The sequence below is a fragment of the Mobula hypostoma genome, chromosome 9 (genome assembly GCF_963921235.1).
Source record: "Mobula hypostoma chromosome 9, sMobHyp1.1, whole genome shotgun sequence".
Lineage (NCBI taxonomy): Eukaryota > Metazoa > Chordata > Chondrichthyes > Myliobatiformes > Myliobatidae > Mobula > Mobula hypostoma.
Window position 1 is genome coordinate 121,475,278 of NC_086105.1, and position 16,129 is coordinate 121,491,406.

General features: G+C 40.9%; 1 protein-coding gene across 3 annotated transcripts in view; it reads left to right on the plus strand.

Moving 5' to 3' along the window:
* arhgdig (Rho GDP dissociation inhibitor (GDI) gamma) overlaps positions 1-16,129 on the plus strand; it is a 114,446-nt gene that overhangs the window by 94,507 nt on the left and 3,810 nt on the right. For all 3 annotated transcript variants that reach the window (XM_063057450.1, XM_063057449.1, XM_063057448.1), the window contains 2 exons: positions 8,483-8,559; positions 10,290-10,353. In XM_063057450.1, coding sequence (XP_062913520.1) covers positions 8,483-8,559; positions 10,290-10,353 — 141 coding nt within the window. The remainder of the gene's footprint in view (positions 1-8,482; positions 8,560-10,289; positions 10,354-16,129) is intronic.

Genomic DNA, 16,129 nt, shown 5'->3' on the forward strand with positions numbered 1-16,129 from the left:
TCATGTTCCCTTTCAGTGGAACATGCTGTGTAATAAAAATGTCTCAAAGGACTTGACAGGAGTATTACCAAACTAAGAAAAAAATGTTGATCCAAGCAGCGGATGTCAAGAAGATTGGTCAAGGAGTTAGGTTTTAAGGTGTGGCCCAAATGGAAAGGGTGAGGCAGGGAAGCAACTCCAGAGCTGAGGGCCTTGGCAGCAGAAGGCATTACTGGCAATGGAGAAACAATTAAAATCAGGGATCAAGATGCTGACATCTCTGTCTGGCCAATTACAGTCCCTGTGGAAGGGCTGTTGACTCATGAGTGAGTAATCGGCCTCCAACATAGAGTTTATTAAAACAAAGTGGGGGGGAGATGAAGAGCTCATTTATTAGCATTATGTAGACATCAATAATAAATTAGCATTGCTAGCTGTTGGTCAGACATCTGTAAAAGAAAAACATCTTTATCCTATGGGGCATTCGTTAAGTTTTAAAGATGTGGGTTTTTTTTTTGATGTTTGTGAACATTCATGTTTGGAGTTTTATCGGATAAGTTTGTTCCACATGGAGGATCTGTCATTGTCATACTTTATTGATCCCGGGGGAAATTCGTTTTCGTTACAGTTGCTCCATAATAATAAATAGTAATAGAACCATAAATAGTTAAATAGTAATATGCAAATTATGCCAGGAAATTATGAAATAAGTCCAGGACCAGCCTATTAGCTCAGGATGTCTGACTCTCCAAGGGAGGAAATGTAAATTTGATGGCCACAAGCAGGAATGACATCCTATGACGCTCTGTGTTGCATCTCGGAGGAATGAGTCTCTGGCTGAATGTACTCCTATGCCCACCCAGTACATTATGTAGTGGATGGGAGACATTGACCAAGATGGCATGCAACTTAGACAGCATCCTCTTTTCAGACACCACCGTCAGAGAGTCCAGTTCCATCCCCACAACATCACTGGTCTTACGAATGAGTTTGTTGATTCTGTTGGTGTCTGCCACCCTCAGCCTGCTGCCCCAGCACACAGCAGCAAACCTGATAGCACTGGCCACCACAGACTCGTTGAACATCCTTAGCGTCGTCCGGCAGATGTTAAAGGACCTCAGCCTCCTCAGGAAATAGAGATGGCTCTGACCCTTCTTGTAGACAGCCTCAGTGTTCTTTGACCAGTCCAGTTTATTGTCAATTCACATCCCCAGGTATTTGTAATCCTCCACCATGTCCACACTGATCCCCTGGATGGAAACAGGGGTCACCGGTACCTTAGCTCTCCTCAGGTCTACCACCAGCTCCTTAGTCTTTTTCACATTAAGCTGCAGATAATTCTGCTCACACCATGTGACAAAGTTTCCTACTGTAGCCCTGGAAAGAGATGCAATACTATCATCCATGTTGGATGCAATATCAGATCCCAGGGTTGAAGGGTAATGATGTGATCCACTTTATCACCCACAACCTTTCACTAATATATACAAACACAATGGTATTCCGGTTAATTGGGATGCATCAGGACCTGTGTATTTTGGCCCAATTAAGCATTGCCCTAATCAGCCGAAGTTTCATGGAAATAGCTAAAAAGGTATAAAAAGACAAACTACAGTTTAACTGAGTAACAAATTGTGTATTTAAATGAAATACAGAACAAGTTAGAACATTACCAATACTAGTACAGTACTATAAAACTGTGTATTCTTTCCTTATAGTTATCGGCGGAGGAATTCATCCAATGTATGCTGTCGTGTTCTTTTGATTGATTGTCAATGAACAAAATCAGTGCAGACACCTAGTGGAGATAATGGACTATATTCATACAGTGCTTTTGATGATTTCATCCTGCAAATCTTCATTTTCATTGTACCATTCAAGATCATTGTTGATATCATCAAATTCTTCATAATTCCTAATTGTTGAAATGACTTTACTTTCACTCCTGGCTGTTTCTGGTATCTCCAAAGTCAGTGTGCTTACCATTTATTTCCAGTGTTGGCTTTGGAGAGAATGCAAAATTGCAAGAGCCAGATTTTACTAGCCTGATTACTCATCTAGGTTCTAGAATTGCTGCCCTACTACCTGGTCTGGCTGCAGAGGGACAATCTCACAAGTCCAAAGCCCCAGATTTCAGTAACATGGTCTAAATGGCAACTGGGCCTTCATGTGGAATTCATTCTGCCAAAGCGTTCCCAACCTTTCCTTGCTAGCTGGCAAAACATTCCCCATGCTGAATAGGATGTAAACCTTGCGAGCGATTTTAATAGTTTTTGTCTTTGGACAGCAGAAACATTTGAAAGCAAATAACAGAAGTAAAACAGGTAAAATTTAAAAATAAATAACTAAAACACAGATAATTAAGAAGACTAAATTACAGCAAAATGATTTCAGTAACCCAAATTTCCCTTTTTTTCTTAATCTACTGTATAACCTCACTGAACACATTAAAGTCAATAGGATCTCTCATATTACAGCAGATATGCCCTGCTCTAGGATCTTAGAAGCAAAATGAAGGGTCCGTTTCACTAGAGGACCTCAGGAATGACGTGAACTAACAGATTCAACTTCCAAATCTGACATTATCAAGAACTTTGACCTTTGGCATTGCATGCCTGTGTGCTCACTGGTCTGAACAGCTAACTCAACTTTGGAACCAATAGCAAAACACAGCAAGAGCCTCTGATTAACATCTTAATACTGTTTTTTAAAAAATCTGAATAACAGCTATTATAATCAGCACCGAAATGTATTAAAGGTAAATATTGATGATTTTTCAGACTATAGGTTTTGTTATGGTATACTGACAATAAACTTGTGATTCAACACTGAATATAAACCTGATCTTAATTTGAACCTAAGAACAGCTTGAATTTTATTTTGCATTTACAATTATTGATTTAATGAACTTTAGTGTTGCAGTAGCAATCAATTCAGGAATGATTCTAAATGAGATCGAATTGGATCAATGACTCCAGCTGTGGATGAAATGTAGCACCCTGAATTTCCCTCACTTTCAAGCACTACTAATCATTTCTTGAACTTTGAAAGATTTCCAATTGGGAGGGAAGGAGATGAAAATTAACGCATCATCGTGCCAGTGAATAGCAACACTGTCTTTGTTTTCTTTTAAATTTATTCTTTCAAAAGACAATTCATGGGACTAGGACTTAATGTCTGTCTTTAATTTGTTTGCCATCGTCTTTAAAATTAATGAAATAAAATAAACAGTCCATTGTGAACTGTTAAGAAGCAACTACTGTGATAGGTCTGGAGTTATATTTAGCCAAGATTAAGGCTACGTCCACACTATGCCGGATAAGTTTGCAAACAAAGTTTTTTCTCTTCGTTTTGACCTTCCGTCCACACTAAAGCTGCGTTTTCATCCCCCGAAAATGGAGATTTTCAGAAACAGTCTCCAGAGTGAATAAATCTGAAAATGCCTAATATCCGCTGTAGTGTGTACGGGGTAAACGGAGAGATTTAAAAACGCTGTCATGACAACACCACGACAACAATGCTTTTAGTGCTTCTGCTTGGTACTGCGCAAGCACTGCCATACGGCTGTATAACGCGCAGTCAGTGAGAACGGCGTGAGAGTTAAATTGTAAAGTGAGCTTTTTTGACCATTTAAAAACGCTGTCATGATGTGCCGGAACAGATGGCCACAGTGTGGCATTTCATTGTTTTCTTGAACGCAACCCCCCACACAACCTAACAATTTCAGAACAGACGGCAACGAGACTGAAGCCAAAGAGTTAGAAATGTACTCACCAAATACTTTGACCCATAGCTTACTGAATAAATAAGTATACTCACTTTGCCCTGTTTTCTGTCCTTGCTTGTATGAAGGTGGTTTACCTATTTATGCAAGTACTTCTCTGACAATAGATGTGTAACAGCCTAATGTAACATTGTATGGAAATACAAGATAACACTGATGCAGACATGTGTTATACATTTAACTAGGTGCTTTATTAATGCAAGAGAGTTAGTCAGTTTTTCAATGTTCATCGTCAGCTGGGTCATACTGTCTGTGAACTCCCTGTTGGTTGCCTCCATGCGCTCCATTATTTGTTTTTTTTAGTTTTAAGTCCTCCTGCGCGAGAGCCAAGAGCAATTCCTTTGAAGTTTTTCTGTATCTGGACAAAACGTGCACTAGTATACCGTTTCCTCTTCACTTGTTTTCTGTGTGCCCTGCGCATGCCCAGTAGAGGAGATTCGCCCAAATATCTGTGTTAGCGTGGACAGAGTTATTTTGAAAAACGCTTAGTGTGTACGCCTGTTGTTTTTACTCAAAATCGGTGTTTTCAAAATTATCCGGTGTAGTGTGGATGTAGCTTAAGTAAAGACAGCACATTTTCTGTTGTAGTAAACCAAACAGGTTCTTCCAACAAAGTGGCAGTATTTAACTGGTCACTGGTATTAATTTTTAAAAAGTTTCTGTAATTACTTAATTGCTTGAATTTAAATCCTCAGCGAGCAAGATGGAATTTAAAATCAGGTCTTGTGATCAATAGCTCATGCTTTCCACTCTGCGTCAAATAATGTAATCATAAAGCTCTTGTATCCTTGTGATGTTAGCACATGACAGGCTTGTAATTTAATGCTTTATGTATTGATCTTTTTCTTGAAAAAAGGGCAATAAATTGTGTGGGGAAGAGAAGTAGATGTTGGGTCCATATATTTGTGGCCTATTTCTATCCCACATCACTATTTAATCTTAAGTAGGTCTATTTTATGGACTTTACAAGCTTTTAGGTCTGTAAAGTTAAGCACACAAAGAGATGTTTCATTCTTTCATTTCTACCTGATGCATTTTCATCAATAATGTATTTAATTCGCCATCTGTCACCCAACTGGTACCTTCCAGGCTGAAGGAAGAAAGAGTTGTAGCATTTTGCCATCAACTTTTTTTGTGATAGAAGCCTCTGAAGCTGAATGTTGAACAAGTGCACTCTTGACTTTAAGGATGTTGCATGCCAACTCTACTTTATACCTGAACCAAAATGGTTCTTTTCCTGTATCACACATTTACGTGCAGCCAAAGGTAGAAAACCATGTAGGTCAATGTGTTTAGATTCTATACATCAACCCATTATGCTAACTACACTTGAGTGACTATAGCAAACCAGAGGATAGCCACTTGCTAACAAATAAAATCCGCAGATTGCATGGCTGATGGTTCTGATGCATGTTCCACGTGCGGCAAAATGTATCCAGTGAAAGCAGGACTAGCACACAATCTCTGATAGGGCAGATTACTGAAACAGGCTTGCACTGACTGAGCCACTTTGGAAGGTTGCCACAGTAATCGGGAGATTTTTCCCGATAGTCTGCTACGTGCACCTCCGACCCATATGTAATTATAGCTCTAGACACAAAAATACACTGAGCTCATGAGAGGCAGGAAAACAAGGAAAAAATGGAGCTGAAAGTGGAGGAAACAGAAGAAGGAAGTGACAATCTGACAGCCCACCTCTGCCTAACTAATCCTTAAGATCATCTTTTTTTTGGCGTGTGCCTGCGTGCGTGCATGCGAGTCTGTCCGTGTGTGTCTGCGTGTCTGTGTGTGCGTCCGTGATGATGGATTTTTCATGGCTTTTACGAGGCACGGAGCGAGAGAGAGAGAGACTGTGTGGAGTGCCACTCCTCACACAGACACTTTCACAGTATTTTCCCTTTATTTTACGAGGTCGAGTTGCGATCTCGACACTCAACCTGGCACGGATGGAAAGCATGCGTGGGGGCAGACCTGACTAGTTTCGAACCCGGGAACCTCGGCTTCCGAGTCTGGCGCTGATGTCGCTGCGCCACCAGCTGGCCCCCTTAAGATCATCTTAATGCATTACCAGTAACTGCAAACCCAGTCCCCTGCTCAGCTCATGTACCTTCCCTTTGCCTTCGATTATCACATTAGTTGTTCACCCATGATACAAAAGTAAGTGTCCCCAGCAAATAATTATTCCAAAACATCTTTGTAAATGAGATTTACCATATTGCAAAGATAACCAGCTCTCCTTCCATTCTGTGAGTGCCTGTTACCAGGTGGATTTTCCTGATGGTTATTGGAATGCTGAGCAGACTGCAAATGGAGGACATCTTCAAGCAGCTCTGAGTTGTGAAGGCCTGGTTCTGGACAGTACCTCTTTGCCACATGCAAGCTGGACTAGCTGGTATGCAAAACCACTGGCAGAGGATACCAAGTTCCTGTTGTGGGCATACCACCTCTAACTGGGGTTTCTATAAAATTTCCAGTAATCAGTTGATGGACATATTGCTGTGATATTCTAAGAGTGTCTTTGATGGCAGAGGTCTGTGTTTCCAAGTTAGTATTCAGATTCTGGAGAAGGACTGAGGCTTGCATCATGAGATGCTGCATCCATGTTAATCCCCAAGTGTGTAAGTTGGGAATTCCACGCTGAAAAGATATACGACAAGCTCTGCACAAAGTTCTACATCATCTTAATTCCATAACCTCCCCCGTACCCTCTCCCCCTCCCCCCCCCCAAGTTGTTTGCAATTCTTTAAATACATGAGTGTTGAGTTCAGGAATTGTGGTAAGCAGTGCAAAGTCACATGACACTGTCTTTTCATCTTCACTGTTCTCCTTCTGTTCCTGAACTGCCTGGCATGTGATACCTCAAAGGAAAAAGGCATAATAAGGTTATGTTGGTAGGAATCATTAAAGTTATGACTCTGTTTCACCTTAATCAAAGTATGTGGTTTCTAATGAGATGTGATATGAGGGGCAGCACAGCAACGTGACAGCTAGTGCAGCCACTTTACTGCACCAGCGTGCTCCAGTCGGCGCCTGGTTTCTGCCGCAGTCTGTAAGGAGTGTGCGTGTGCACTCCATGACTGTGTACAGTTAGGGTTAGTGAGTTATAACTCTTGCGGGCTGCCCCCGACACAGTCCTCGATCTGTGTTGGTCATTGACGCAAAACGATACGTTTCACTGTATGTTTTGATGTGACAAATAAAATTAATCTTTAAATACCTTCAGTATCCAACAGTTTTCAATTCATCATTAATTCAGGCTTTATCCATTGATGTGTTTGTGAGTGTCAGCACTGTTGGGGATTAGGATGTCAGTATACCTCTGGATATTTCTTCTGCCTTTGTGCTGTTATGAGCTATGAGAGAGAGATCAAGTGCCCCATTCAGTGTTACCAATTCTTTTGTGACAACATGGTTTTCATAATTGACATTGGCATTCTGAGAGAGAGAGTGATGAAGATGAAGTGGTAATATATTTGAGGATGAAGTCAACCTATAATTGTTAAAATCAGATCCTTATCGACAGTATTGTTGTTAATTGATTTACAGAGTTTGAGGCCATTGAATGGTGTCTGCTGGTGCTGTTGTGAAGTGGAAAATGCACTCATTGAACTTGATCAGTTGTTTGAGGTCACTGGATTATTTGCATCCTGAGGTTTGATTCCTAACATTGACCTCCAAGTTAGTCTAATTCCACGGCTTTCCCAGTGAGCATCTGGAGGGCGTTTCTTTTTCCTGAAGGTCCAGGTCATCTCTCCATTTCCTCCAGCTACATCTCCAACATCCAACATCTGTAAACCATAAAGCCATCGCCCTTTTCAGAGTTGTGCTGGTGTGAGTATCTCCCAGATCAGGTTCACTTGAACTCCTGTTGTTGTCAGCTGTGGTCACAGTGAATTACTTTTGGAGTGGACCCAGCCTAGTTTCCGATGGTACAGTTTCAGCTGGTGCTTGCCTGCTACTTATATTTCTCATCTAGCAAAGCAGCAATATGGATAATGTTGGGTTGGTCCTGAAATCATTAAAGTGAATAGAACGCATTAAGTTTACATTGTGCCTGCATTGCCAACTGTGGTACATTAATTGCACATCATGATCTTTCCTCTTTGCTTTTGTTTCAGGATCTATATTACCCTTTCAAGAAAGGTTTAGAAGTGCTGCCCTCTGCAGGTTGTTCGTCAGCATTTAAATCTATTGGACTTTTTTCTGTTCTTAACACAGAAGCTCTGAGTGAGTCATAGATGTAGAACAGCCTTTGTACCATGCCTCAGTGTAGAGGTAGCCACATTTTCAGTCTATAGCATGAAGATATTCAAGACGAGAATTAGTCATAAGCTTTAGCCATTTTCTTGAAAGGATTACTGAATTAATGAAAAGGAAAAATAGTGAAAGTGATATTTGTTTATGAAGTACATGCCATTTATAATTTAGTGCATTTTCTAAACCAATATGAACATTAATAATAGTTATCATTTTTCCAAAGTCTAGCATTTCAAAACTGAGAATTCAAAACAGTGTATTTCTTTTTTTTGTGTGTTTTCTTGTGCCAGTAAGGGCCATTTACCTGATTTATTGGGCAGCACAAACAGCTCCCAAATGTGGTGTAAAGTTTGTATTAAGAGGTCATTATTGCTGATTCATAATGTGCCTCACCAAGACTGTTTTCTAAGTTAGTGTCAAGTCAAAGGTATAAATTGCTGTATGATACAATTTATTTTCCAGGTGACCTGGCAGCTCTGAAGAAGAAGACCTTTGTGCTGAAGGAAGGTGTTGAATACAGATTGAAAATTAACTTTAAAGTAAGAATTTTAATTTTAATGCCAATAGATGTAATACTTAGTATTGAATAACTTCGAAGAATTCAAAGCCTTGTTCTTAACACATCTTTGCATTTAGAATGACAATTTCAAAGCCTTGATTTAATGAAGACCTGGCTGGTAGTGGCATTGTACTTCGGCACGAAAGGTGCCGAGTTCAAATCCAGCTGGCTCCCCTGCACGCTTTCCATCCGTGCTGGGTTACGAGCTGGTGATCTCTTTGGAAACTCAATGGCAAACCACTGCTGTAACTTGCATCGTATGCGGTTCCCCACTACGTCTGGGAGGCGTGGAGGGAAATCGTCCACTAACCGGAGAAACTCCGGATGCGATGTGCCTTTCCTTCCTTTCCTTTGATTTAATGAAGGATTTTGAAATGGTCATTTGCAGCTCGGTTATAATTATGACTGTCATCTTACTTCATGCTGTGAGTGTCTTGTATCTGGGTTTATTGCTCTGTTTTGTTTTGTGCTGCATGTTGATGAACATTCAACTGTTTGTCCACCTCTCATGCTTGGTGTTAGCTGATCAATAACCAAAGTGGAGTGAAATTATTCTTCCTTACCCGTCAATGATTCTGATTCTGTCTCAGAATGTTATACTTTGTGCTCTTTCTGGCTGTAAAGCTTTCTGCCTTACTGATCACTTTGCTCTTCAAGATAATTTCAGCAATCCTTACATTCAATTCATTTACACACCTGATTTTCTCTCTCTCTCTCTCTCTCTGGTTTAACATCAGGGGTTTGATAACAGAGATTTCCCTCTTGGGAAATAGGTTTACGTGAGAGGAAGGGGATTTGAGAGATAATTATTTTACACAATGTAGTTCATGCTTCTGGAGGAGATGCTAGAATCACATACATTTACTGTGTCTGAAAGGCATTTTAGACAGATGCATAGATAGGATGTGGACCCAATGCTTGCACATGAGATTAGTGTAGATGGACAATAAGGTTGGTATGGACGTTGCGGGCCAAAGTGTCCATTTCTGTGCTGTATGACACATTGACTCCACTGTATTTTTGTTCAGTGCTTGAACTATTCAGAATTAATAAATCAAGCCATTGAATTTTTTGAATAATTTCATAGTTGTAAAGGTCTTTTGCATTGGAATTATACCCAAGAATTATGCCACAGAAGGAGAACATGCAGCTATTATGTTGGATTTGATTAATGCTACCAGCTGCTGTGGTGCACAAAGGCAATACTTTCACATTTGATTTGTTCTGTAGAATACAGCAAAAATTCTCACGGAAGACTTAAATTCTTCTTTGAAAATAATTCTGTACTCTAGTAATAGTCAAGCATAGGCAGATCTCCTGCTTTCACTTGCATTGCATTATGCAGTTGCAAATTGAGCTCAAGTACTTTGCCAGAGGAAGATGAGAAAAATGCTTAATTTTAAAAATAATTTATTTTAAGTTCAGTCGTTCACTGACTCCACGGAGCCTGGCTAACCTCATCGAATAGTAGAGTTCTATTAGTCAAAGAGTTAGGCAGGGGGAAAAAACAGTGGAGCTCAGTATGGCCGACGCCCTACAGTAAGTGAAGAACAAGAATTGCTAATCTGCTCATAACTGAATGGAAGGTAGGTTTGTATTTAACCCTAGCTGCCTCATGAAATTATATTGTGTTTGTGAAATGTAATCAGTTTAAGTACATTGATAATGTTGAAACTTAGGAATGAAATAGCTTATTGATTTCTTTTTTAGGTTAACAGAGAAATTGTTTCAGGCTTAAAGTACATCCATTACACGTGCAAAGGACGTTTGCAGGGTGAGTCGCACGTGGGATTACAATATCCTAGGCACTTTGTCTAAAATATATGAAGACAGATAAAAACATTTGCACTTGAGCAAATGGTCTGATTAGTCTAAGCAAAGCATGCATTCTCTTGAATTATTACGTACAGAAAGCAGGAGGAGACTATTCAGCCCTTCAGGTCTGCTGCACCATCCATCGTAGTTATGGTTGATGATGCACATCAGTATTCCACTCTTCCATTCTCCCCATATTCTTCAAACTTGTTTTTCTTTAAGAAACATATCTGTTTCCTTGGGTAAATTTTAATAACTAAATTATTATAGTATTATTATTGATCACTTGTACCACATTCCACAAATTTACCAATCTTTGGGTGAAGAAAACTCTCCTGATCTTGGTTCTTGGTTCTAAGTGACATGCTCCTTGACTTGATTTTGTGACCCTTTGTTCTGCACTATGCATCCGTCGGGAAGATGTGTCTATCTAGTCTATCTAATCTTCTTAGTATTTCTGTGAGATCACCTCTTAATCATCTAAACTCCGGTGAATTTATCCCCGTTAACTCAGACATCATTGAGCAATACAGCACAGATGCATGCCCTCCAGCCCAGCAAATCCACGACGGTTACAGTTCCCACCCAGCTTGTCCAATTTTCCGGAATTCGGCTCAAATCTCTAAGTCTTTCCCTGTGCGTGGCTATGCAAGTGCTTATTAAATAGGAGTTTGTACATTCCTCCCATGACCGCCTGGGGTTCCTCCGGGTGCTCCGGTTTCCTCCCACAGTCCAAAGACGTACCGGTTGGTTGGTTATTTGGTCATCGTATGCTGTCCTGTGATTAGACAAGGAATAAATCGGGGGATTGCTGGGTGGTGTGGCTCGAAGGACTGGACCCATTCCAAAAAATAAATAAGTGATACTGTTGTACCTGCCTCAACCACTTCTGGCAGCTCGTTCCATATGCTCACCACCCTCTGAGAGAAAATGTTGTCCCTCAGGTCCCTTTTAAATCTCATCCTAAATCTATAACACCCTGTTTTTGGACTCCCCTACCATGGGAGAAAACTTAATCATTTTGAACATTCGATAAAGTCACCCCTCATTCTACTACATTCTAAGAAATAAAGATCTATTGTGGCCTGTCTCTTCCTATAATATCTGGTTCTGACAATCTTGCAATATCCTCATAAAGCTTTTCTGCACTCTTTCCACTCTAACCATGTCTTCCCTATAACAGAATGACCAAAGTGGTACACAGTACACCAAATGAGGCCAATCCCTTTACTTATTGCCTTCACTGATAAAGGCCAGCAAGGTACAAAGCGCTCTCACCACTCTGTCTACCTGTGATCCTGCTTTCAACAAACTATGCTCTTGTACACCATTACACTCCCTCACACCCTACTATTCACAATACAAGTCCTAGCTGGTTGGACTTTATAAAATATATCACCTTACACTTATCTGCATTGAAATCCATTTTCCACTGCTTGGGTGACATCCCTAACCAATCAGGATCTCCCTATAATCTACTATAGCCTTTGTCACAATCAACAACACCTAATTTTGTGTCATCTGCAAACTTACTGGTCAATCTTTATGAATTCACATCAAATCATAGCAATGGTCCTAACAGACCCCCTAGTTATCAGCCACCATTCTAAGAAACACCCTTCAACCACTATCCTCCGATTCCTACCTCTGAACCAAATTTGAATCCACCTAACTAGCTCTTTCTGGATTCTATGGCTCCTACCCTTCCATACGGGACCTTGTAGAAGGCCTTGCTAAAGTTGAAACGGACAACATCCACTAGCCCCTCATCTACCTTTTTGACGAACTCTTCAAAGCACCCTGAAAGATTTGTGAAGTACTGCTTTCCACACGCAAAAGCCATGCTAACTCCTCTAAATAGACTCTGTCTATCCAAATGCTGATAGATCCTGTCCTTCAGAATTCCCTCCATTTTCTGTAGTTCCCTGGATTCTCCTTGCTACCCTTTTTTAACAATGGAACAACATAGCCACCTTCCAGTCTTTGGAAATGACACCAGTGGCTAACAACGAAGCAAAGATCTCTGCAAGGGTCTCCACAATTTCTTTGTTAGCATCACAGAAAAGATGAACTTCGTCAGGCCCTGGGGAGTATCCATCTTAGTGCACTGTAAGACTGTAACTACTTCCTCCCTGGTAAAACAAATGCCCTCCAAAGCATCTTCACTTGTTATCCATGTCTCAAGCAACCTTGATTTTCTCCTTAGTAAAACTGAGGAGAAATGTTTGTCAAAAATCCTACTCCTCTCCAGTGGCTTGAGACACAGGCAGCCCTGCTGATCTCTCATGGGGTCTGCTCTCATCCTAGCTACACTTTTACTTTTAATATAGCTATAGAACCTCTTGAAATTTTCCTTAGACATAAGAATTTCTGCAGATGCTGGATATGTAGAGCAACACACTCAAAGTGCTGGAGGAACTCAGCAAGTCAGGCAGGATCTATGTAGGTGAATAAACAGTTGACATTTCCGTCCAAGAGCCTAATTAGGATTTTCCTAAACCTTAACCTGCTAGATCCATCACATATGCTCTCTTTGCCCTCCTGATTTCCTTTTTAAGAATATTCTTAATCTTGTTAATCTTAAAAGATTCAGTTCTCCCTTCCTAAACCCTTTTACCTGACCAGAGCTTCAATATCTCATCAGCCAAGGTTACCTAAACTTGTCAGGTTTACCTAAACTTCCCCTCACTCTCATGGGAATATGCCACTCCTGAACATTTGCTATCATACTCTTAAAGGCCTTCCACTTGCTATTTCTGCCTTTCAAACAGGCTCCCTCATTCCACCTCTACTGGATTCTCCCAATTCAACAACTTGCTTACTCCAATACAACACCCTAATCCGTGGACCTCTGCCTTCCTTTTCCAGAGCAGCACACACATTCTTTTCCATCACTATATTAAAATGAATAGAATTAGGGTCACTGGAGACAGTGTGTTTCCTGACTTCCACTTCAATTACCTGCTCGGCCGTGTTCCCGAAGGGGAGGTCCAGTATTGCCTTATTCTCTGCAGGAAACTTTCCTGAACTTATGTCACAAATTCCACCCTGCCCAGGCCCTTAACATCTGGGTGGTCCAGTCAAATTTGAAAATATCACTGATATAACCCTATTATTCCTACAATTGTGAGAAATTTCTCTGCACAACTGCTCATCAAGTTTCTGCTTATTGTTGGGGCTTGGTGTGGGGACCTAGAGTGATGCACCTCTTTCTGTTTCTAAGTTCTACCCATAAGGCCTCACGGATGATCCCCCAAGAATGTCATCTCTAAGTACTGCTGGTTGTAATCAGAAAGGCTACACCCCCTCCTCGCCACAGTCATGCCAGTAGCATCTTCATCTTGGAATATTGAGCTGCCAGCCCATGTTTCTGTTATAGATATAACACCCTGTATTCAGAGCCAATCCATACTTTAGTTCATCCACCTTGCCTGTTAAACCACATGCACTGATATAACAGAAGATTCCCTGAGTATTCCTTTCCCTGCCTTTACTGTACTTCTGGCTAATCTGATTCACTCTTGCAGGTCACTGCTTTATCTAGGACTTGCTCCTGCTCAGAGTCCCAGTCCACTGCCAAGTTACCTTAAATCCTCCTGTGTAGTATTAATAAGTTTTCCCTGCAAGGATATTGGTCTCTCTCCTATTCAAGTGCAACCTGTACCACTTGTACAGGTCAGCTCCACCTCAGAAGAAGTCAATAGTCCAAGAACCTGAACTCCTGCCCCTCTGCATCAGCTCCTCCACATTGAGTCCATCTGGCCTGACTTTCTATTTAATCATAGGAGCATAATTAGGCCATTTGGCCCATCAAGTCTGCTCCACCATTCTATCATAGCTGATTTATTGTCTCTCTCAATCCCATTCACTTGCCTTCTCCCTCGTAACCTTTGATGCCTGACTAATCAAGAACCTATTAACCTATGCTTTAAATATATTCATTGACTTGGCCTCCATAGCCATCTGTGGCAATTAATTCCATATGTTCACTGCCCTCTGTCTAAAGAAATTCCTCAGCATCTATGTTCTGAGTTAACATTCTGAAGCTGTGCTCTCTGGTCCTAGACTCCCCCACTATAGGAAACATCCTCTCCACATCCACTCTATTAAGGCCTTTCAATATTTGACAGGCTTCAATGAGATCCCTCCTCCTGCTTCTAAACTCTAGTCAGTACAAGCCTAGAGTCATCATATGCTCCTCATACATTAATCCTTTCATTTCCAGAACCATTCTCGTGAACCTCCTCTGGACCCTCTCCAATGCCAGCACATCCTTTCTTAGATAAGAGGACCAAAACAGCTCACAATGCTCCGTGCAGTTTGGCCAATGCCTTATAAAGTGCCAGCATTACATCTTTGCTTTTATATCCTAGTCCTCTAAAAATGAATTCCTACATTGCATAGGACTTCCTTACCACTGACTCAACCTTCAAGTTAACCTTTAGGGAATCTTGCACAAGGACTCCCAAGTCCCTTTGCACCTTTGATTTCTGTTTTTTTTCCTCATTTAAAAGGTAGTCTATGTCTTCATTACTTACGTAGTGCATGACCGTGTACTTCCCTACACTATATTCCATCTGTCACTTCATTACCCATTCTCCTAATCTGTCTAAGTCTTTCTGCAGACTCCCTGCATCCTCAACACTATCTGCCCTTCCACCTATCTTCATATTATTTGCAAATCTGGCCACAAAGACATCAATTCTGTCATCCATGTCATTAACATATAATGTGAAAAGCAGCGATCCCAACACTGACCCCTGCAGCTTCCCACTAATCACCGGCAGCCAACCAGAAAAGATTCCCTTTATTCTAACTTTTGCTTCCTGCCAGTTAGCCAATGCTCTATTCATGCTAGTATCTTTCCTGTAATACCATGGGTTCTTAGTTTGATAACAGCCTCATGTGCAGCACCTTGTCAAAGGCCTTCTGAAAATCCAAGTAAACAACATTCACTGACTCTCCTTTATCTATCCTACCTGTTATTTCCTGAAAGATTTGTCAGGCAAAATTTCCCCATGAGAAAATCATGCTGACTCTGGCTTATTTTATTTTGTACTTCCAAGTACCCCAAAACCTCAACCTTAATAATGGACTCCAACATTCTCCCAACCACTGAAGTCAGCCTCACTGGCTTATAATGTCCGCTTTTTTTCTGCCTCCCTCCCTTAAATAGTGGGGTAACATTTGCAATTTTACAGTCCTTCAGAACCATTCTAGAATTCTGGTAATTCATGAAAGATCACAACTAATGCCTCCACAATTTCTTCAGCTACCTCTTTTAGAACCCTAGGGTGTAGTCAATCTGGTCCTGGTGACTTATCTGCCTTTAGACATTTCAGCTTTCCAAGCACTTTCTCCTTAGTAATATCAGCCACAGGCCTTCTGCACCACTCCCCCCACCCCCCGGCACTCTCGAATTTCTGGCATACTGCTAGTGTCTTCCATAGTGAAGACTAACGCACAATACTTATTAAGTTCGCCCACAATTTCTTTATCCCTCATCACTACCTCTCCACTGTCATTTTCCAGCAGTCCGATATCCACTCTCACCTCTCTTTTACTCTTTATGTGCCTGTAAAAATGTTTTGTATCCTCTTTTATATTATTGGCTAATTTACCTTCATAGTTCATCTTTTAGTTGCCTTCAATCAGTTTTTAAAAGCTTCCCAATCCTCTAACTTCCAACTAATTTGTGCTATATTATATGCCCTTTCTTTTGCTTTTATGCTGTC